Source organism: Papio anubis, chromosome 9 (genome assembly GCF_008728515.1).
Source record: "Papio anubis isolate 15944 chromosome 9, Panubis1.0, whole genome shotgun sequence".
Taxonomy (NCBI): domain Eukaryota; kingdom Metazoa; phylum Chordata; class Mammalia; order Primates; family Cercopithecidae; genus Papio; species Papio anubis.
In genome coordinates, this window is record NC_044984.1 from 76,043,283 (window position 1) to 76,066,865 (window position 23,583).

At 38.3% G+C, this 23,583-nt stretch overlaps 1 protein-coding gene across 23 annotated transcripts in view; it reads right to left on the reverse strand.

Moving 5' to 3' along the window:
• PPFIA2 (PTPRF interacting protein alpha 2) overlaps positions 1-16,683 on the reverse strand; it is a 508,974-nt gene extending 492,291 nt beyond the window's left edge. For 15 of the 23 annotated variants that reach the window (XM_031651104.1, XM_031651098.1, XM_031651106.1 and 12 more), the window contains exons 1-2: positions 15,540-15,674; positions 11,068-11,318 (exon numbers count right to left, since the gene is read on the reverse strand). In XM_031651104.1, the coding sequence (XP_031506964.1) occupies positions 11,068-11,316 (249 nt within the window). In that variant the 5' untranslated portion in view covers positions 11,317-11,318; positions 15,540-15,674. Of the gene's footprint in view, positions 1-11,067; positions 11,319-15,539; positions 15,834-16,412 lie in introns of those variants that run through there. The other 8 variants (XM_031651111.1, XM_031651112.1, XM_031651094.1 and 5 more) reach the window with 5 other exon arrangements.
• Between the last annotated feature and the right edge of the window lie 6,900 nt (positions 16,684-23,583).

Consider the following 23,583-nt stretch of genomic DNA (forward strand, 5'->3'; position numbering starts at 1 on the left):
GAAATGACCACTGCATTTAGCAATATGGGGGATATTGCTAATCTTCACAGAGCAGTTTAGATGAAGTTGATCTAAATTCATGTTTTCTTAAATCCACTCCACTCAGGGTGAATTCAAGCTGAATGCCTAAATCCAGGAGTAGATTAAAGAGAAAATTTGGGGAGAGAAATAAGAACGGATATAGGCAATTAAAAGAAACAAACAAGGCTGGGCACGGTGGCTCACGTCTATAATCCCAGAACTTTGGGAGGCCAAGGCGGGTGGATCACGAGGTCAGGAGATGGAGAGCATCCTGGCTAACACGGTGAAACACCGTCTCTACTAAAAATACAAAAATTAGCTGGGCATGGTAGCACATGCCTGATGCTCCAGCTACTGGGGAGGCCGAGGCAGAAGAACCATTTGAATCTGGGAGGCAGAGGTTGCAGTGAGTCGAGATTGCACCACTGCACTCCGACCCAAGTGACAGAGTGAGACTCCGTCTCAAAAAACAAAAAAAGCAAAAAAACTTTTGCTGTAAAGGGAAAGATAAATGGTGGGGTGGTATCTTGGTAGAATGGTGGGGCGGGGGGGTGGGGGGGGGGGAGTGTTAATAGCTTTAAAAAAATTAAGAGAAATGTAAGAACATATTTTAATATTTCAGTTATAATTATTAGAGATGGACCGATTCATAATGTAGGAAAAAGAATGCAAAAGTTTTGTGCAGGAATAGTAAGGGGGGATGAGATCTAGAACAAAAGGGAAAAAGTTGACCTTTTCTAGGAACATGTACAGTTCATCACAGTAGAGGATAAAAGGCAATAAGATCACTAAAAATAACAGCCAGTTTCACTGAATTTACAAATACATGTGACAGGAAGCAGAATTTAGGCAATGCCTTCTTATTTGCCATTAAATATTCCTAGAAACCATAATTGACCAAAGATAAGATAAAATAAAATATAGATAGCAACACTATGCCATAAGCATAGAAGTTTACACAGAATAGGCCCTAAAGTATTTGTTGAATAAATAGTAATTATTCATGAAATAGTTACGATTAAACTAATACAGCTAAAATGTTTGTCCTTTATAACGATTAGCAAAATAATATGACAGATTAGAGAGACTATAATTCTTTTGTATTTAAGACAATAGAAAATAGTAAATTCTTTTGTATGTAAGTAAATAGAAACCTCAGAAGTTCACTGGTTTTCCAATGTCACAGGGTTTAGCAAAAGTTGAAATTGAAATCCAAGTGTTCTACTTTCTAGTTAAATATCTTTTCATGTAACCTATACTTTCTGGCTGATAAAAAGGATCTTATAAAGTATGCTCAATGTATAAAAAGGTAAATTTATAGTATTATAAATATCAGACTGGGAATCCTTGAGTAATTAAATTCAGTATAATTATATGAATTCTAATAATAATTTCAAATTTCATTAATAATAATTTGTTTGCCTTAGAAGTAGTTATGATAAATGCTTCTTTTTTTTTTTTTTTTTTTTTAAACAGAGTTTCGCTCTTGTCACCCAGGCTGAAGTGCAATGGCATAATCTCAGCTCACTGCAACCTCCGACTCCTGGGTTCAAGCAATTCTGCTTCAGCCTCCCAAGCAGCTGGGATTACAGGTGCCTGCCGCTATGCCCAACTAATTTTTTTTGTATTTTTATTAGGGATGGGGTTTCACCGTGTTGGCCAGGCTGGTCTCAAACTCCCAACCTCAGGTGATCTACCCACCTTGGCCTCCCAAAGCGCTGGGATGACAAGCATGAGCCACTGCACCTGGCCACAAGAAATGCTTTCTATTGTCCATGTCTCTTAAACAGGGTTTCCAGAGGACTTTAATACTTCTTTTAATCTAGATGAACATAACAAGATGAAGAAGAGGGCTCAGGGTAAAAACAAAAGTATGTCATTAATGGGATCCTGGTGAATACCACTTACAAATTGTGTGGTGCTGAAGAAGTTACCTAATCTCTCTGTGCCTTGGTTTCATTATCTGTAAAATGGGAATAGTAATAATAATGGCGTCATTGGAATGTTTAGAATCTTAATTGAGATGATTCCTCTACCCAGTTTAATGAATAAGCTGAATTTAGTAACCATTTTATCTCCTCTAATTCCCCCAGGTTAAGAAATTAATATGAAACAAAATTTCAGACAGCCATCCTAGCTTCTCTGATATGATTAGACAATAAATTATTATCTTTTCTTTTATAATGAAAAAGTCTAGTCTAGACTAATGATTTTATAGTTTTGGTTCGATATAGGATTATAAAATAGACACAGCCCTAAGGTCCCATCTAACCTAAAGTTTCTCCCCTCACACTTGGTTCAGGCTTACTTCAAGCCCTGAAGTCTGCATTGGAGGGTAGGTGTCTGGTGGTCTCTCACATCACCCACTCACAGCAACTGTTTCCGACCACTTCAGACTCAGGGCCTGTGAAAAAAACTTGGAGGGGAAAGACCACAGTTACATGTGGCTGACCCTTGTGTCACCACTGTCTGGGATTTCTGGAATGGCAAATGTGGAAGCAATGACCTTTTCTTCTTCTTCTGGAGTGCACCTGTGGCATTCTCAAAGAACCCCTCTGTCAGTTCTCCTCTCTTGGAATCAATCCTCCAAATTTGTTGCTCATAATTCACCACATTGGAACCTTGGAACCTTGGCTTCTGCGAGTCTACTCACCTATGGGCTTAAGATAACCCTAAGCAAGCTCCCCTTGTGAGGATCGCAAGTTGCTCTTCAAACATTGCCAACCTTCTTCTTGACCATGGAGAACCAAGAGGACTTGCCTGCCTTGCAAGGCCTTCATCTGCTACATGGCTGCTTTTAGATTTCAGACTCTATATCCTTTACTCTCTAGAGGAAACCTGTTAAACTCTCTGAATGTTTTTCCTGAAGCTCATCTCACTTGGCTAAGGTGAGCAGGAATTGCTTTCATTTCTCATACATGGAGTGGTAGATTATGTACAACAAACCAACAGCTCTCCAAAACAATTGTACTTCTCTTCTAGCTTTTCCAACTCAATCTTTGTAGAGTTCCAATGTGGAGTTTGAGTTAAGACTAAACTTAACGGGTTGGACTGTATCTTAGCATCTCCTGCAAATAAAGTCTTGTGCCTCACTTAATTAGTTTTATCTCCAACAGAGAGAGGGGGAAACACTCCCATTTTAATATCTAGGTGCTTAAATAAAACACTGAATGGCATAGTGGGAGTGTTCAGAAATGTTAGCTATTACAATTAATCTTATCTTTGTTATTGAACATTTAAGAAGTAACTACATAAGGAATTGTCCACAAGAAAAAAATTGAGAGGAATAAAACAAAATATTTAAGAACTAAGACAGTATGGCATCATGAAAGTTAAAGGGATAAGATTAATTTATCTAGGTTTTGGAGAAGAGTGGTGTCAAATAAAATAAATGTACTACAATTATTAATCGGTTATTGGTGACAGCGAACATTCTGAACAGGGAGTTAGAGTAAAAATCAGACTGCAGTATAGAAGTTGAAAAAATTGAGACAGTGAGAGCAAGTCTGGAAAATAAATGTGGAGAATAAGTTTACAGAAGAAGAAAAAAATAAGTTGAAAACTAAGGGGAAACAGAGTCAAGGGACTTTTTTGTTGTTAATTGTACTTGTCATCATTTTAATTTTAAGAAATCTATTTGAATATCTTGCAAAATAGCCAGCTTAGAGGAAAAGTAATTGAAGATACTAGAGACAGAGGGAATAAACAATCAAGAGAGGAGGTAAAAAGGAGTGTTCAAGGATTTAGAGATAAGTATTCACATACTAGAAGGGCAATGCTTAAGATTGGAGAATGTAAGTAAATGAAGACAAGTATGGGTGTAGATAAGTGTGTGGGAGGAAAATAATGAGCACTGAAGGACAGCATATCTACTAGCCTAGAAAGGGAATGTTATGGAGAATTAAGAGCATGGGAATTTCAACATGAAATAATTAATAGCATTGCTCAACACAAAGAATTCAAGGGACATGGAGAATATGAAAGCATCACTAGATTTGCAAAATATTGGTGGCATATACACGTGTACTTTATTTTAGGAAAACAATGATGATAGAAGCCTGATTGTAAGGGTTAAAAAAGAAAAAGAAGCAATGAGAAATATAGACCGCAAGCGGATATCATTTTATTTGGCCAGAAGAAAAAATAACTAGAAGGGAAAAATACACATTAAGAAAATAGGATGGCTATAACAGGAGGTAAAAGATGGAACATCTTTCTCTCTGACAGGTAAGGGATAACACAATGTGCTGGTATTAGGTTTCACAGAACACAAAGGAGCTCAATTCAGTTATAATCTCAGCACAATAGGAAGGGATGTTGTTTGATGTAATCAAGGGACATATGTGACTGGCCATGGTGGAAGTGGAAAATTTAGGAAAATGCAGTTAAGAACTTTTTAAAAAGATAAATCAAAAGACCTTTAAAATTTGATAAAGATTGAAGACAGTAAGGATTTTTAGTGCTCTCAATTTGTGCTACTGTTCATTATTACCCAGTAAAATTGTGCAGTTAAGGTTGGCTAAAGATAATGATGATAATATCTACAATGATAATATCAGCAACAATAGCTACATTTAACATTTATTGAGCATGTACTACCTGTGAGGCATTGAATTGATCATTTGACATGTTCCAACTCATTTGTTTCCCATAACCATCTTATGAGGCAGTTTTTATCATTATTTGAAGTAAGCACTTTGACCAAGGTTATTGAGCTAGTAAGTAGCAAGTCCAATTCTACCTAGGTAGCATGCATTCAGAATACAAGTGCCGTCAGGGCAGAAGCTGTTGCTCTCTATAAGATTTACTCAAATAGTTTGAATTTTAGAATGTCAAAAGATATATATGTCCTCCATAAGTAGCCTCTTTTAATTTCTTGTCAAGATGTACACCAGCACATCCCAAATTATATATATATAAAAACCTGATATTTTAAAATGCTCAGGGTTTCTGAAGCACATACTCATACTTCTTTTCAATCACTCCTAAGGGTAGATGTCATTTACTCTTTTCAATTAAGGAAACAGAGTTTGAGAAAAATCAAGTGACTTTCCAATTGTCCTCCAGCTAACAAAGGAAGGAGCCCCAATTCAAATTCAGATCTTCTGACTCAAGTCCAAAGCCTTAGCCATTCAGGACATTACCCATCCCTGACCATTCTTTCTCTTCGATAGTCTTTACATTTCAATTATCTTTTCTAGTTTTCTGGTCACATTTCTATTTCAAATCTCCCTACTTCACCAGAAGGTTATCACAATAAGCTTTCTCTAACATGAAAATGACCCAAATCAAAAAATCACTCTTTTAGTGACATTTGTGGTAGGTCAGTTGCACTAATAGTCCCAGTGTTTCACTTATCCTGTAGCCATACCCTTTGTCATGTAATTCTGTTCTGCTTTCCACTCTCTCTGGGTTTGGCCAAGTGACGTTGCCAAAAATGACTTATGCAGAAGTTTAATAAGCATCTGCTTATATCCATTTGGCTCTTACTCCTCTTCCATGATCATGAGAACCTGCCAGGGCTAGCCCATTGCAGGATTAGACACATGGCATAGAGGTGAATGGCCCCAGTTGACTCAGCCAAGGCCATCCTGGATTAGAATCAGACAACAGCCAACTAACATAAAGCTGACACAGCCAACCTTCAGCTAGCCAGTGACATAAAGTTAGTCCAGCCAAGATCAGCCAATTCAAGATCAGCTGAATTCCACAAACCCATATTTTTGTATGTTATTGAGGTTTTTGTGTTGTTATATAGCATTATTTAAGCAATAGATAACTGATAAATATCATGTAATCCATCCAAAATCAAGATTGTAGAATAATTTTTATTCATGATCTGATCATCAGTTCACCCAAAATTCTACAGATTATTCTGCAGGGAAATTCCTGTCTTTATTTTGCACCACACATTATAACAGTCTACACTCCACAGTCACTATATAGAACTTTACTTTCATCCCATAACATTTCATCAAACAAATCTTTTTTCGTTATTGATTGCCACTTAATTTTTTAAAACAAAACAAACAAGAATCCCCAAAGAGTCTTCTTTGTGCAAAGTAGGGACCCTAAGCCTAGCCTGAGAAGTAGAGCATATGCTGAATTTTGGTTTCCCATATGTCCTTCAGCAAAGTTCTATCTGCACAACTTTACTACCCCACATGGAATATCTTAAAATCTTTACCAACCTTTTGTCAAAAATACCTCTTTAATATCACTTTCCACATGAAACTTGTTGTAGTGAATCACATATCAACTTCATAATTCAAATACTTTCAGTACTTCTATAATCTTCCAGTACTATATTTATTTGGGCCCATTTATGTATTTTTTCCAAGCAACTCTATTCCCTAAACTGTCGAAGAGCCAAACTGTTTTCCCCTATCCACTTTACAAACATATGTAGCTATTTAATAATGCACAGTGGACCCTCAATATATGCTAAAAAAGGTGATGAAAACAAATTTTAAACTTTTACATATGACATTCTGCAATAGGAAGCACATTCCCTTTACCTCTCCTCTAAACATTCTTAACAAATATATTAATAATTGACAATTATTCCCCTTGTTCTAAAAAATGTGTAGGATTTTGTCAATATTCCTAGTAAATTATTCTAATTATCCTAATGATTATTCACATACATGTATAGAAATAATCATATTTTGGCATTCTGGATAAAACAAATGCAAGCAATTCTATATTTAATGCCTTAAACATTAATTAGTTTTTATGTGTCTCATTTTCTTCAATCATCACAAGTTACCCTATAAGCTGTTAGTATTAAACACTTTCTGTAGCATGGAAATCTGAAGTTCTGTCTCAAACTGGTGATGTGTAGTTGGGTCACAGTACAAACCTGATCTTCCTATTTCAAGTTTATTGTTCTTTCTACATCAAAATGCACATATATTTAGTTCTGCATTTACTTTAAAAGCCTTTTTTATGAGCCTGGTACTTTGGTAGTTCAGGGGGTTTTGCACTATTGAGATCTGCTCGTTTTCTCAAGGAGCTTATAGTTTAGGTTGGGGAACAGGCACATAAACAGATAATTTAATTACAATATGATAAATGATAAGAGTAAAGCACACAGAACAGATGTACTTAGGGTTCAGAAAAGAGTTCCTGAAAGAGATAAACTTTTGGCTAGGATGGGAAATTAACCAGACAAAGACAATGAGGAAGAACATTATAGGTAGAGAGATGAACATGCATGAAGGAAAAAGAATGGAGTTTTCTGGGACACATCAAACAGTGTCGTACTATTCAAGCATATAATGTGACATATTTACAACACTAGAAATGTTAGGAGATGTAGCAAAGAATTTCAGGGTCAGGTGTCAAGAAAAACAGAAGAGTAGAGAGATTTGAGAATTTTTTAAGAGGTACAAAAAGTATGGCCCACTGAAGACTGAATTTAGAGGAGGAAGAAAGCACCAACTATAAGGACTCTTAAGGTGTCTAGGTAAGGAGTTAGAGTACACTTAGGTTGTGAGTTGGAGGTAGATGATGACTGGGTTTGCAGCATGTTGAATCTGAGGTTCTGTGGAACATTAAAATGGATCTGTGCATTAATAAGTTAGATCGTTGAGGGCATAGCTTAGAAACATCAGGCCTGGAGGTGTGGAATGATGTGAAATTATCAGCACTCTTTAAACAGATATACCCAAAGACACAATGAAAAACTAAACAACATGGCTATAAAATAATTTACATGGTTAAAATTGTTAAAAATTATTGTTGCATTCTTTTATAAAGAAAAAATGAGAGAGAAAGTGACTAAAGTAAAGCTCCAATCACCAAGACCTAATAGCACTGACTAGGCAATTTAAGACATCTATGTCATAAAGTTTATCTCTGCTTTCAATTCTACCCTGTGTTTGCTGAAATAATTTTCATTTTTCTGTTACTCTAGCGGTTTTCAATTTTACATGCCTTATTTCTGCCTCAAAACTCACATTTATGGTAGTCATTTTCAACTTCCATCTAAATGTCAAATGCAGTGCCACCACACAATGGCACATTATTTACAAAATATTCATAAACTTTCAATGATAGCAATTAATGAAGAATATTCCTCTATTAGTTATAGAAAACTTACAGCCCTAAAGATACAGATTAGGTTATTAAACGCTTTCTTTTTAAAAAAATAAGAGGATTATCATTGTCTGAGGACCTGTGGATTTCTAGGGGTACTCAGATATTTATAATAGCAACATACAAATTGACATTGAAAAAGATATCCTTAAAGTATTTTTAATTTAGAATGGAACTATAGCCATCTAAATGTATAGGCTCATAATCCCTAATCTATAATTCTAAAATCCATACACTCTGAAATTGATATTTTATTTGTAAATATGTAATGAATTTGATGGGTGGGAAAATCAGACCTATACTTAATCATGAGACTATTTACAGTCTTTATCTTTTCCATGCAATAGGGATACTCATAGAATTCTCTTCAGAAAAATTTCAGAAATATTCAGAAATACGGGTGCTGCCCATAGTCCTTCAGGAATAGTGTTCTATAATATGCTACACACACACAGAAAGAGAGAGAGAGAGAGAGAGAGAGAGAGAGAGAGAGAATGAGAGAAGAAACTGAGAACAAGAGACAGAGAGAGAGAGAGAGAATCAGAAAACTTATGAGCTCCAAAACACAATTGGCCCCAAGGGATTTAGATAAAAGGCTGGGCAGTATATTTAAAAATTAAAACTTAACATTTTAAAGGCAATCATAATTTAGATACTCAATACAACTGAAGAGCTAGAAATAAAACATTTTTTTCTTATACCTTTGCAAAGAGATTTACCTCCACAATCACTTATGTATAAAAATATTTTTCAATTTTCTCCTTTTTTTCCTAAAGTATCTTGTTCTCGTGCTTTATTTTCACATTTTTAAGTAAAATAGTCACCTTTTTTTACAGAAGGGGAAAATTTAAAAATCCAAATTACTTTTAGATACATTTTGATAAGATTAGGATTTAAACTGAAAACTTCAAGCTTGAATAAAATATAGAAAGACAAATGTAAGCGGGATACATGCAGAGTCTTACATGTAGGATCAGAATCAACTTCCAAGAAGAGTGGAGGGGAAATGGGAACACACTGCAGCATCTATGCAAGTCAATTAGAAACTTCAGTTGACTGCTGTCCCAGTACACATTGAAGGTATGTTGAACTTGTCTCCAAATATCATAAAATCCTAGTGTAAGCTAATGAAACACTGTATCCAGAAGGAGAAATGATTGCCCCATTTTCCACTTGTCACAGTAGATGAGGAAGAGTGTGACTGGTTCTTGGACCACTTTAACAAGAGAATTAACCAACTCAAATAATCCTCCAAGAGAGTAAGTATGATGGTGACAGTTCTAGAAATCACCTTATGAAAAGCAATTGCAAAGACTAAAATATCTTCCTTAAAAATACATAATATTTGGTGTAGCTATCATAGCTGCCTTTTGAAATGAGTCAAAACATTTTGTGTGATGACACAAACCATGGTACCAAGAAGTGAGAGTTATTAAAAACATTATTTCATCTCAGCACAAGATAAACTGACTGAAAATGAAAAGGATTGGAATAGCAGTTATTCACATAGGGTTATGGGATTACCTAATCAGGATGCAACAGGGGATTCTTAGAGATCTTTTCCATTTTGAGAGTCGTAAATATGTCTATGAGTTAACAGTACAGATAGCTTTAGAATTTTATCAATTTTGAATATATAGTTTTCAATATTTATAAAGATATCTTTGTTACAAGCCATAACTTTGTGAAGAGAATTCAACTCTTTAACATTTAGTGTACTGTTTTTTAAGGAAAGGGCCAATCAACCTTGTATTTAAAAGAAAGTTTTAGTTTAATGGGGGTGACTGTCAAAAATCCCATTCATTTTTATGTTTCTTCTCATACCTAAAAGAGGCACAATTATATTATTATTATTATTATTATTATTATTATTATTATTGGAGATGGAGTCTTGTTCTGTCCCAGGCTGGAGTGCAGTGGCGTGATCTTGGCTCACTGTAACCTCTGCCTCCCCAGGTTCAAGCAATTCTCCTGTCTCAGCGTCCCGAGTAACTGGGACTATAGGCACACGCCACCATGCCTACCTAATTTTTTGTATTTTACTAGAGATGGGGTTTCACCATGTTGCTCAGGCTGGTCTTGAACTCCTGAGCTCAGGCAATCCACCCGCCTCGGCCTCTCAAAGTGCTAGGAGTACAGGCCTGAGCCACTGCGCCCAGCCTATGCGTTTCTTAAACAAGTAAATTGACTTTAATCATTAACTTTGTATATAAATAGGCTGGCAGTTCTTAAAATATCTTAGGATTTCTTTTTCTGTAAAATACAAAGATTGACAGAAATGTATTTAAACATAGCTAATCTAACAATGTTAAGTTAGTGAGGCTTAACTTTTTCCCTTTCATCAATCTTCAAAATGTTTTAAAAATAAAAAGAAACCAGTTAAAGGGTTTTGGTGTTTTTTTTTTTTTTTTTTTTTTTTTTTTCCCCAAGGGAGAGGATAATATATTAGTAATTCCAAGAATTTTAAAGCAGATATTAGGCATTTAAAAAAAAAAAAGACGAAACAATAGTTGGACACGAGGCTTCCAAAGTACGGTCAAAGGCAGACCATACAACTGAAAATGAAAAACACATATTTCCAAATGTCAACATTGTGTTTAAAAGGTAAGAAAGATAAAACTATCTCCACATTCTGGTCATTAAAAGCTGATCAACAAGTGGTTTTCTACCCTACTAAGACACACAAATACAACTTTTAAGAAAGACCAGGTAAGAACTCTTGCTTCTCACATAAACCCCCAACCACCATTAACAGTCCATGACTTTGTTTGAGGCAAGGTTTCAAGTGAACTAATCATCTATTCCTAAGTTGTTCTTAACAAAATGTGCATATCACATATGTTAAGTGGAAAAGTAACATTAAGAATGGGAGTAAAGTGAATTTTATTTAAATCTTTCCGAATTTTCAATTACAATAGCAGAAACAAAGGCTACCAGGAAGCATACCTGTGGCAGGGCTGAATTGAGCTGTCTCTGGAGTGAGTCTCGGTCATAGATGACATCCTGAAGTCTCTGCTGGGCAAGTGAGAGGCTTTCCTGGGTCTCCCGAAGGGTGTCTAGAAGACGATCCCTTTCATCTAGCATATTCACCATCAGCTGCTCAAAATGGGAGTCTGAGTCCGAGCCACTGCTTTGGGACCCCCTTTGGCTCATTGGGGTGTCCTCATTAATCGTGGGCATCACTTCACACATCATTGCTTAAAGAAAGTAAGTGGGAAGGAGTCTTAGTAAACAAGTGATTTCCAATAATGTCATTTGGACATCAATTCACTAAATATTTTTCAGCTTATTAGCCTATTTGTCTCTATTTCCCCTACCTGTTGCCCCAAATCCAACCAAGCAAAATGTTTTGACCTCAATGAAATATGATTCATTTACTTCCTTCAGCCCTAAGTGCTTTCTTTCCATGACATCACGTTTGTCCTACCTCCCATATGCAACTTTGTTTCACTTGTTTCTCAAAGTTCATGTTCATGATTTATCCCACCTAATTCAATTTAAATAAATATGTTATTTCCATTATTATTTCATCACCTTTCTTATCTGCAAGTTTACAAATCTCTTAGAGTGAATACTTTTTATGTTACCCTTATTTGTTATTACTGTATATTGTTCATGGCAAGCACAGTGTCTGGCACTTAACTGGTAGGAAGTAAATGACTTTTGAATGACTTAGGTAATTCAACGAATTAATGTTTAGTCTTTCTTGTAGAAAATCTACAAATCATTGAGTATTTATTTTATATGATAATCAGCTTTTACTTTTTTAGTCAACAGATTTTTTTTTTTCAAATTGACTAGTTTTAAGCTTTTTGACATTACATTTTCCATTTTATTACTTTTGTATGCTCTCTCCCTGAATTCCTATGTGGTCTACCCAGAGCAGATAAGTGATGCTGACTGAATTAGACAAAAACGTTATGAAATAAACTGAGGTATATAAATTTGTTTAGAGTATTATACTCATCATTACACTTAATATTCCTTTTTTCCTGTTAACTACATAGTCTGGTTTTCATCCAAACAATACAAACTAACACTCTTTCAAATATTCTGCAAAACAGATGTCATAAATTATATTAGCTAATGTAGTAACTTCACGTCTCAGCTGCCAATCACAAATTCTCAGTCATGAAATAAATGAACTGCTTTCAGAATATTTTTAAATTTGATTTAAAATAGACAAAACACACTTAGGTGCATGGTTGAACAATTATGTGGCATCTTAAAAGTCAGAAATTATCTCATTTTCTCTTTCATCCTCTAGCTAATGTTTCAAAGAAAAGTCAAACTCATCTCAGTTTTGGTTGTTGTACTATGGCCAGCAGCTATAAATTAGACGGCTTGGTTTTGCAAAAGGCTAATGTGAAGAAAGGCAGGTTTGGTTGTTGATCCTGAAGCATTTTTTGGTTTTATAATGCAAGGTCAATTAATTTTTCTGCCTACACATTCCTGTCCTTAGGGAAAATATTTCTGGTGATATTTTCAAATAGAATGTCAAGATTTAACAGCTCAATATTTAATTACTTTTTATGTGAGTCTTCATATAAATTGGGTTATTGAGGAGCAAAATTCAATTATCTGTGAATGATCTGGTCAGGGACTCCTGAAAACTAAGAGAAACTTTTAAAAAGTATGTAAGTAATAAAGTATTTTGTGAATGATAACCTATATTAAAAAACTAAGGGGGTCAGTGAATATTAGGAAAATTTTAAATGCTTTGAAGTTTTGCGCATTGCTCATAACACTGAGCTACCTGAAGGCAGGAATTTAATTTGTTCAATTTTGTATGCACACTAAAATATGTAACAGAGTACACACATAAAATGAATATAAGCACACACACCCCGATACCCACACTTGATACTACTGTTACACACTTAATGGATAAAACTGTTTCTTGCATTTGTCTCAATTTGATTTTCATTCAAAGACTATCACAAAGATGGAAAATGCAAACTCTTTTTAACTGCTTCAAACTTTCTTTATATTAATTGAAAAGGAATTAGAAAACAACAGTGTTCCAACACATTTGATTATTTAAAACAATTAGTTAGCAGGTCATGCATGAAATCTACACACTGAGCAGCTATGTCATTCTCAGAAATAATCACCAGGAGCCAATGTGTTTACTTTTGACACTTAAGGTTAAAACAAAGTACTGGGAGAGCAAATCATAGCAGTGGGACAATTTGTGCCCAAATACTCACAAGGTTTAAATTTTAGGATTAACGAAACCCTAAAAGGTTTAAATTTTAGGGTTACCTGTAGATTTAAATTCTTAAATCTATATTTTAAATTCTTAAATCTATACTTTAAACTATGTCGTTCTTGAATGAAAGTTATTAATTCCTTTCCACCCTGAATCACTTAGAACAACTTTAAATTCCAAGGCAAAGCATAACGGCAGTGAATACCTCAGTATAATTTTCACCTGAATATAATATCCTAACAATCCCTCGTTGTTACCATGAGATACTAAACATTCACAAACTTTAGGGTCTTAAATCAACATTAAAGGTAGTCTTAGATTTAGTCAAAAGATGCTATGATTAAAAGTGGCTTAGGGACTTAGAAAATCTATTAAATCTACACTCAAAAGAACTTGATTCCACTCCTAAGGCACGTGAACCAGGACAAGTTACTTTACATGTTAAAACTTTAGTTATCTCTTTCATGAAAGAGGGCCAATAAGCTATGCTTAGGGAAAAAAAAAGAAAAGATCTAATAGGTAATCTGACTGAGAACACACAGCAAAACATATAAAGGGCAATTACAAATGTAAGTATTTATTTCTATTATAAAGTGATCAACATTTATCTTTGTAGAAACAATATTTTACCTTTATGACTCATTCTGCTGCTGTGTCTAAAGGTTTAATTCTAGTAGATACTTTTGAACTCTTCAAATCCAATTTATAAAAATCAAATTATGCAAAATTTACTTAGGAAATAAGATGAATATATGTTGCCTATACCTTACAGTCAACCCAAAGGAGTATATCCAAAGTCTTCTTATCAAATTTAGAAAAAAAAAATAGTCTACAAAAAAATAACATGAACTAGCTTAGTTTATTTCATTAGAATTCAGATTCTAACATAAATTACAAAATATTTGAACAATCCTTAAAATGCAGTATAACATTTCTTAAATGCACATTTTGTACATTTTAAGTATTAAAAGCAATTAAAGATACATATTCAATATAAGAGTTAAACACCCTTTTAAAGAATGGATGACATCTGAAGCAACTTACACAGTCCAGAAGGCTATGGTCATTCAATGTCTAGTGCATTTCACTCAGATATATCACTTTTAACTTTTATAATCAGCTTCAATACTAAAAACTGCATTCATCACATAATTTCTGAAAAGCCAGAAAGGGCATCCTAACAATTTGCCTTGATATTTGCCTTTTCATCATTCCCCCCTCCAAGTCAATTCGATATATAAATTATGTTATCTTCATCTAGATATTGAAGCTTTCCTCATTAAATTGCTGAAGGTTTTGAAACCTAGTCAGAGACATTGTTAATTTTGTTGATAAATAAAAAAAGTAATAATAAACCTGATTGGCTTAATTATCCCAGTGCTGAAATTTAGCTGGCAGAATTTTATATCAGGAAAATCAACTCCTTTATTCTTAGCACATAACCTTGACTGTCTTTTAAATTTCTCAGATTTCAAAATAAAAGTTTGAATGCCCACTGGAGGGCTTTCAAAATCCAATGTGTTCCTTAGCAATGTATGCCATCCAAGCAGTACGTCTTCAGATATGAGAATGCTACAAAAAGCATTTTTTCTTTTTGCTGTCAATAAATGACTTTATTTAATCATATCAGAAAGATGTCGGCCCTACGAGAAGTAAGAATGTAATTATTCTCTATAGTGAGTTTCTTCTGAAAATATTTAGTCTTAAGAACCATCCCAGCTCCACCTCAGTTAACCTACAAGGAGTAATTCAGTGAGAGAAATCCTAGCTATTGTCTGATTACATTACATGAATATTCTCCCTCCTATTTAACTCTTTGAAAGCCTCTGTCCTCGGGAAATATTACCACCTTTAATGGACACATTTTACACTTTCTTTACCCTAGTGCATTTACAGACAGCCAAAGAGCCAGCTCACCCCACACTACTGGACAGTTATCTCTCAGCCACACCCCCCACCACCTTGAAGAAGTTGACTTCATCATTTCCATATTAAAATTGTTCATCCTGCCCAACAGGACACAGCCAAGTAGGCAGGAGGTAGAGAGATAGGAGACGGAGAGGATGAGGTGAAAGCAAAAGACACCTAACAGTAATCAACAAGGAGGAATTTGCATCTCATCTTCCCTGGGGGCGGGGTGGGGCCAGGGAGGTGGTCAAAAAATACAGCGAAAGGAGACAGTAAAACTCAAAGACAGTTTCTGTACCTAATGTCTGTGATTTCGGGTCCTTGCTTCTTCAATTGATCAATGACAACCGCAGTCTCCGGCTTGAGGAGAAGGGAGGCTCACACCCAGCACTCCTGGACCATTTCCCTAGCAACGGGAGGAGAAAGGCAGCTCAGACACACGCGTGCCCCGGCGCCCTCCCGGAACGTGCCCCGGCCCGGTGGCGTGGCAGGAGCTCGGCATCTTCCCGTGGCTCCGTCAGCAGCCAAAAGGAGAAGCGTCCATCGGAAAAATGGCATATTACAAATTTTGCTTTGGGAAGCAGAGCTCGGTTCAGACCATTGTCAAACGAGGAGAGGGGGAGGCGGCTCTTAAAGCAGCCGCGGCCCCTTTGCCAGAGCAGCCGCAGCTCCCCGCGTGCAGCTGGAGCCCCGGGGCGGAGACCGGGGACCGGGGACTGGGTTTGACTTTCAGAAACTTAACCAAGCGGCGCCGCTCCCCTTCCGCGCCCGGGCCACCCGGGGTGTGTGGGGCGTCCCTCCAAAAGAGATCTTGGAGAAAAGGCGTGAGAAGTATCTGGGAGGGAAGTTCTCCACCCAGTCGTCCCTCCTGGAGCCCCTCTGGAGTTTAAGGCTAACCCTGGGAGTTAGAAACCTGAAGGAAAACGAGTCCCTAGGGATGCAAAAAGCAGGACAGGTCTCCTCCTGGCCCCCAGCCTGTTTCCCCGTGCTCCCGTCTCTACCACCTAAAGGGAGGCGCTTTTTCTCCGGAAAGGCAAGCATCACCCCCCGCCGCCCCCCTTCCTCCCCACTGCTCCCCCCCTCCCCACCACCACCACACACACACCCATTTTTCTCCTCCCAGCCTTTTTGCAAGCCTCTTTGCTTGCTTCAGTTGGCCGGGAGAACCAACCTGCTGGGAGCCGGTGAGGACGCTACAGCATCTTCTCTCCTCACTTGCCTCGTGCGGTGGTTGCTACTCCCTCCTCAGTCTCTTCCCCTCCTCCTCCTTGGCAGCCACCACCTCCTCTTCCTCTGGAACAAGGGCTTCCCCTGGAAGCTGCTGCAGTGGTTTCCACCGGCCCTTAAATAAATTCTGAAGTAATCACGTCTTTGCTCTCCTCCTCACGCACACGCGCCCGCGGATACACTCGTCTCCCCCAGAGCCGCTCCCGGGCTGCCGAGGCTCGCTCTGCTCCCAGTGCCCCCTGCGAAGGCGAGGGCCAGGGATGGGCAAAGTAGGAAGGGGGCACACTCTACCCCGCCTGAGCTTGTTTCACACAATGGGCTCCACCGCCTTCGCTCCTGTCAGTCTGAGGTGGTGGGGATGGGAACGGACTTGGGCACCTTTTGGCTCCCCGGTCTTCTGTGCTTGTCATTTCTTTAAGCAGTTTTCTTCCCACTGGGCCAGGACATGGTAGTCATGGTTGTAGGGACCTGAGCCAATCTAGGGTGTGGCGGCATCTGTCATTTCTCATTACCTCTTCAGTTCTTCTTCATTCATATTGTTTTGGTAATGAGAATTGTATGTTAAGTATTCCATGCCCCAGTAAATTTTAGCTTTGAGCAGAGTCTGGTCTCTCCATTGCACTCCAGTCCCCCTTGTATCTCCACCTCCCTTTAACTACCCTCTTTTCTTTCTGCTGCTGCTGTCCATTCATACAGACTGAGGAAGCAGGAGACAAAATCAGTACCTACTCTGAGCAGACAGGGAACGTTTCTGTGAGGGAGAGTCACGAATTCTGGATTTCGTGAAAATGAAGAGGACATGCATGAGGGAATTGGAGAAGGATTAAACACTGAATATAATTTGGGGGTTAGTGAAAATATTCTGAGTGTACTACAGCAAATCCAAAAGACGTGTTTTACTTTTGTATAAAGCCAAGAGTCCAAAGTTAACAAAGAACTAGTATATCAATAACTGTTCACTTAAAATTAACTACAATATCCAAGAAACAATCTTTGTTTCTGGGGGAAGTATTTAATTCAGTTAGCGACTTTACAGTAGAAAGAGGGGTTAAGCTCATGTATTTTCCCCACTTCTAGACTGTTATTTAAATTTTGCAACACAACATACTCCTACAAAAAGTATAAAAATAATATGAAAATTCATTAGATGTCAACTGGAGCACTATTTCTCAGACATAACGTGCATACAGATCATCCATGGATCTTGTTAAGTTGTAGATACTGATTCACCAGGAATGGGGTGAAACCTGAAATTCTACCCTTTTAATGACTCCCAGATGGTACTACACTTTGAGGAGGAAGGGTCTAGACCACCCAATCAACCCATAATTTGATGTGGCTTAAATACCCCTAACTACAGGAAACTCTTCACCTCACACAATAGCCTAGTCTATTTTCAGACAAACTTCATATTGTAATAGCTTCAACATACTAATCAGATATCAGTACTCATAAATTTCACTCTCGAGAATTCTACACAAAATATAAAAATTCCTTATACATGAGAGATATTCTTATTTTTAAATATAGCTATTATATTTATTTGTACAAGAATTCCTCTCTTATTAAACCTTGGTTTGAATTTCCTTGGCAGTCAACATTTGTTAATTACTGACTCAGATGTTCTTACTGTTTCCAAGAAGAGTTTTGATTTCCTTGAGTCCCATTCGTATGTCAAATACAAGTTTTAATTGTAAGTATAATCCCCACATACAGTTGGCACAACATAGTTAAAGGCTAACCCATAGTAGTTATCACAGAAAGAAAAACTTTGATAATGGGAGGCAGAAAAAATCACAAGTTAAAGGATATTTTGGTGAGAAGATACAGTCTTCATAGTAAATTTCAGCTGAGAAACTCTACATTATCACTGTGAACTTCACTGCAAAGGGTGTAAATGATATATTAAAACTGAGAAAGACTATTTAAAGTAGCAATTTTGCAGAAGGCATTAGGTGAGCCAGTTCACCTGAGAAGAGTCACCACCTGCACCAGTTCCTCTAAGTTTAGTGGCCCTTAAATTTATCATACAAGAGCATCTCCAGAAGGGCTTGTTACAACACAGATTGCTGGGCCCTATCCTTCGAGTTTCTGATTCACTACATCTGATTCATTACATTTCTAATAAGCTCCCACGTGGTACTAATACTGCTAGGTCAGGGATCCCACTCTGAGAACCACTGTGTAGATACGTCTGGAGAATTTTGGGAACAAAAGAAGCACAGAGCAAAAATTTAAAAAGAACTGGTAAATATTTTTTATTCAAAAAAAAAAAATCTCCTATACCAATGTAAATCTGACTCTGTTGTTTTTGATGCCCAATCAATTATTAAGATGAGATATGCTTGTCTCCTGAATAGTTAACCAGATTTAAGTAGAAGTAGTGAAAGCCATTATTTGTCTTAGTGCCTAATATCAAAGTAGTCCACACTAGCATATAATATTATAGTAGCCACAGGTACTGATGCTTCTTGTTAACATTTTATTTTAAATATGAGTTTTTTTGTCTATATACTCCTGTGGTGGTTAATACTAAAGGTCAACTTGATTGGATTGAAGGATGCAAAGTATTGATGCTGGGTGTGTCTGTGAGGGTGTTGACAAAGGAGATTAACATTAGAGTCAGTGGACTGGGACAGTAAGACCCACCCTTAATCTGGATGGGCACCACATAATCAGCTGATAGTGTAGCTAGAATATAAAGCAGGCAGAAAAATGTGAAAAGACTGGACTGGCCTAGCTTCCAGCCTACGTCTTCTCTTGTGCTAGATGCTTCCTGCCCTCGAACATCGGATGCTAAATTCTTCAGTTCTTGGACTGGCTCACCTTACTCCTCAGTTTGCAAACAGTCTATTGTGGGACCTTGTGATCATGTGAATGAATAATTCATATATATATATATATATATATGTGTGTGTGTGTGTGTGTGTATATCTCTCCTATTACTTCTGTCCCACTACAGAACCCTGACTAATACAGATTTTGGTACCAAGAGGGGTTCTCGAGGAACAAAATATTAAGAATGGAGTTATTTTATCAGTTTTGGAGCTTCTGGAGTTGGCTGCTTAATGATTAGACCCAAAAATGCTAAGGACTCTACTTATAATAGTATGGAGAACACTGATAGTCTTGGCATGAGTTGTTTAGAGAGTTATGCAAAATAAATGCATTTAACACTCCTGACTTACGGCTCATGAGAGGCAAGGAGTTTAGTGACTCTATACATAATATCTTTGACCATATGTGGAGAACCAAGGAATGAAATGAAACTGGTTGGTTGCTTGTAAGTTCAGGGGACAAAGTGATAAGAGAAAATGATGAACTCAGGATTCTAACTCCCAGCTTCAGAAGCAGATTCTGAGACTCAAATCTGCTAAGATTGCCGTGAGTGAGAGTCTTTTCTCCTCTGCAGGAAAAAGCTGAAATTGTTGAAAAGCAGACACAACCTCTCATCATGCAAGTGGCTCACCTGCAAAGAAAGGTGCATGCACAGCCTTGCCAGGTGTCTACTGTTAAAGTGATGGCATTGATTGGAAAAGAATGGGACCATTCAACTTGGAATGGGGACATGTGGAAGGACCCTGATAACGCTGGGCACACTGAGTTTGTGAACTCTGATGAAACTTTTTTTTTTTTTTTTGCCAGAAAAACAGCTTCTCCATCCCCAGTAGTGGCAACATCCACTCCCTGACCCATGATGCCATCAGCCTTTCCACCTTTGTCTGAGGAGATAAACCCTGCACTGCCGGAGACAACAGTGATGGCCTCCCCTGAGGCAGCTTCCAGGCAAGATAATGTTTATTTTCCTCAGGAACCACCCCCAACACCCCTGTTTGCTTCTAGAGTATACCTGGACTAAAGCCCCAGGGGGCCCCTAGGGGTGAGGTTGAGAGCGTGACCCATAAGGAGGTGTGCTACACTCGAAAACAACTGCCTGAGTTTTCTAATTTTTGTAAGCAGAAATCTGGAGAACAGGCATGGGAATGGATATTAAGGGTGTGGGATAATGGTGGAAAGAACACAGAGTTGGATCAGGCTGAATTTATTGATTTGGGCTCACTAAGTAGGGACTCTGTATTTATTGTTGCAACTTGGGGAGTTAAAAAAGTTCTAATAGTTTATTTGCTTGGTTAGCTGAAATATGGATTAAAATATGGCCCACTGTGAGTGAGTTGGAAATGCCTGATCTCCCTTGGTTTAATGTAGAGGAAGGGATCCAAAGGCTTAGGGAGATTGGGATGGTGGAATGGATTAGTCACTTTAGACCTACTCATCCCAGCTGGGAGGTCTAGAAAATATACCCTTGACCAATGCTTTGTGAAATAGATTTGTGAGGGCAACATCTGCATCTTTGAAAAGCTCTGTAATTGCTCTTCTCTATATGTCAGACCTAACAGTGGGAACTGCAGTCACTCAACTACAAAGTTTAAATACACTGGGAATAATTGGATCCTAAAGAGGGGCCAAGTGGCGGCATTCAACCATCAAAGGCAAGGTGGGCCTGGCTACCATAATGGACAGCAGAGGCAAAGGAGCAATCAGAAGAGTCTGACTTGTGTAAGGCTTTGATATTGGCTAACTAATCACGGTGTTTCTAGAAGTGAAATTGATAGGAAGCCTACTGCATTCCTACTTAATTTATACAAGTATAAAACTTCTAGGTCGAAAGTACAAAAGACTAATTTGAATTATAAAAACAAAGAATCATGGCCCTTCTATCAATTTCCAGACTTCACCCAGTTTACAGACCCAGAACCCCTTGAATGGAGGGGAGGCTGCGTCCCCTTGAGGAAGGACCCCACTACACAACTGACAATTTATGATGTTAATCTTTCTCCCATCCTCCCCCAGGGAGACCTCTGGCCTTTTACCAGGGTAACTGTGCAATGGGGAAAGGGAAATGATTAGACATTTCGGGGACCACTGAAGACAAGCTTGAGCTGACATTGACTCCAGGGGACCCAAAATCTCATTGTGGTCCTCCAGTTAAAGTAGGGGCTTATGGAGGTCAGGTAATTACAGGAGTTTTAGCTCAGGTCCAACTTACAGTGGGTCCAGGGACTTATCCTGTGGTCATTTCCCCAGTGCCAGAATGCATAATTGGCATAGACATACTTAGCAGCTGGTATAACCTGCACATTGGCTCTGTGACTGGTAGGGTGACAGCTATTATGCTGGGAAAGTCCAAATGAAAGGCATTAAAGCTGCCTCTACCAAGAAAAATAGTACATCAAAAATAATATTGCATCCCTGCAGGAATTGTGGAGATTAGTGCCACCATCAAGGAGTTGAAAGACGCAGAGGTGGTGATTCCCTCCACGTCCCTGTTCAGCTCTCCTATTTGGCCTGTGCAGAAGACAGATGGACCTTGGAGAATGACAGTGGATTATTGTAAGCTTAATGAAGTGGTGACTCCAATTGCAGCTGCTGTACCAGATGTGGCTTCATTGTTTGAGCTAATTAACACATCTTCTGGTACCTGCTATGCAGCAGCCATTGACTTGACAAGTGCCTTTTTCTCCATTCCTGTCCATAGGGCCCACCAGAGGCCATTTGCCTTCAACTGGAAAGATGAACAATATGCCTCTACTGTCCTACCTCAGGGGTATATCAATTGTCCAGCTTTGTGTCATAATCTTATTACTGGAAAAGAACTTGATTGCTTTTCGCTACCACTGGGTATCACATTGGTCTATTACATTGATGACATTATGTTGACTGGATCCTGTGAGCAAGAAGTAGCACTGGACTTATTGGTGAGATATTTGCTTGCCAGAGTATGGGAAATAAATTTAACTAAAATTCAGGGACCTTCTACCTCGGTAAAATTTCTAGGGGTCCAGTGGTGTGAGACTTCTACAGTAAAGGATAAGTTACTGCATTTGGTCCCTCCTATACCAAGAAAGAGGCACAGTGCCTAGAGGACCTATTTGGATTTTGGAGGAACACATTCCTCATTTGGGTGTGTTGCTATGGCCCATTTATTGAGTGACCTGAAAGGCCACCAGTTTTGAGTGGGGTCCAGAACAAAAGAAGGGTCTCCGACAGGTTCAGGCTGCTGTACAAGTTGCTCTGCCACTTGGGTCCTATGACCAAGCTGATCCAATAGTGCTTGAGGTGTCAGCAGTAGAAAGGGATGCTGTCTGAAGCCTTTAGCAGGCCCCCAGAGGTGAACCACAGCGGAGGACTCTAGGATTTTGGTGCAAGACCCTGCCATATTCTGCAGATAACTACTCTCCTTTTGAGAGACAGTTCTTGACCTGTTACTGGGCTTTGGTGGAAACTGAATGTTTGACTATGGGTCATCAAGTCACCATGTAACCTGAACTGCCTATCATGAACGTGGTGCTTTCTGACCCATCTAGGCGTAAAGTGGGTCATGAATGGCAGCATCCCATCATCAAATGGAAGTGACATATACATGATTGGGCTCGAGCAGGTCCTGAGGGCACAAGTCAGTTACATGAGGAAGCGGCTCAAATGCCCATGGTGTCCACTCCTGCCATCCTGCCTTCTCTCCCCCAGCCTGCACCAATGGCCTCATGGGGAGTTCCCTATGATCAGTTGACAGAGGAAGAGAAGACTAGGGCCTGGTTTACAGATGGTTCTGCATGGTATGCAGGCACCACCCGAAAGTGGACAGCTGCAGCACTAAAACCCCTTTCTAGGACATCCCTGAAGGACACTAGTGAAGGGAAATCTTCCCAGTGGGCAGAACTTTGAGAAGTGCACCTTGTTGTGCACTTTGCATGGAAGGAGAAATGACCAGATGTGCGATTGTATACTGATTATGGGCCAATGGTTTGGCTGGATGGTCAGGGACTTGGAAGAAGCATAATTGGAAATTGGTGACAAAGAAATGTGGGGAAAAGGTATGTGGATGGATCTGTCTGAATTGTCAAAAATTGTGAAGATATTTGTATGCCATGTGAGTGCTCACTAACAGGTGACCTCAGCAAAGGATTCTAATAATGAAGTGGATAGGATGACCCATTCTGTGGACACCAGACTCTTTCCCCAGTTACCCCTGTCATGGTCCAATGGGCCAATGAACAAAGTGTCCATGGTGGCAGGGATACAGGTTATACATGGGCTCAGCAACATGGACTTCCACT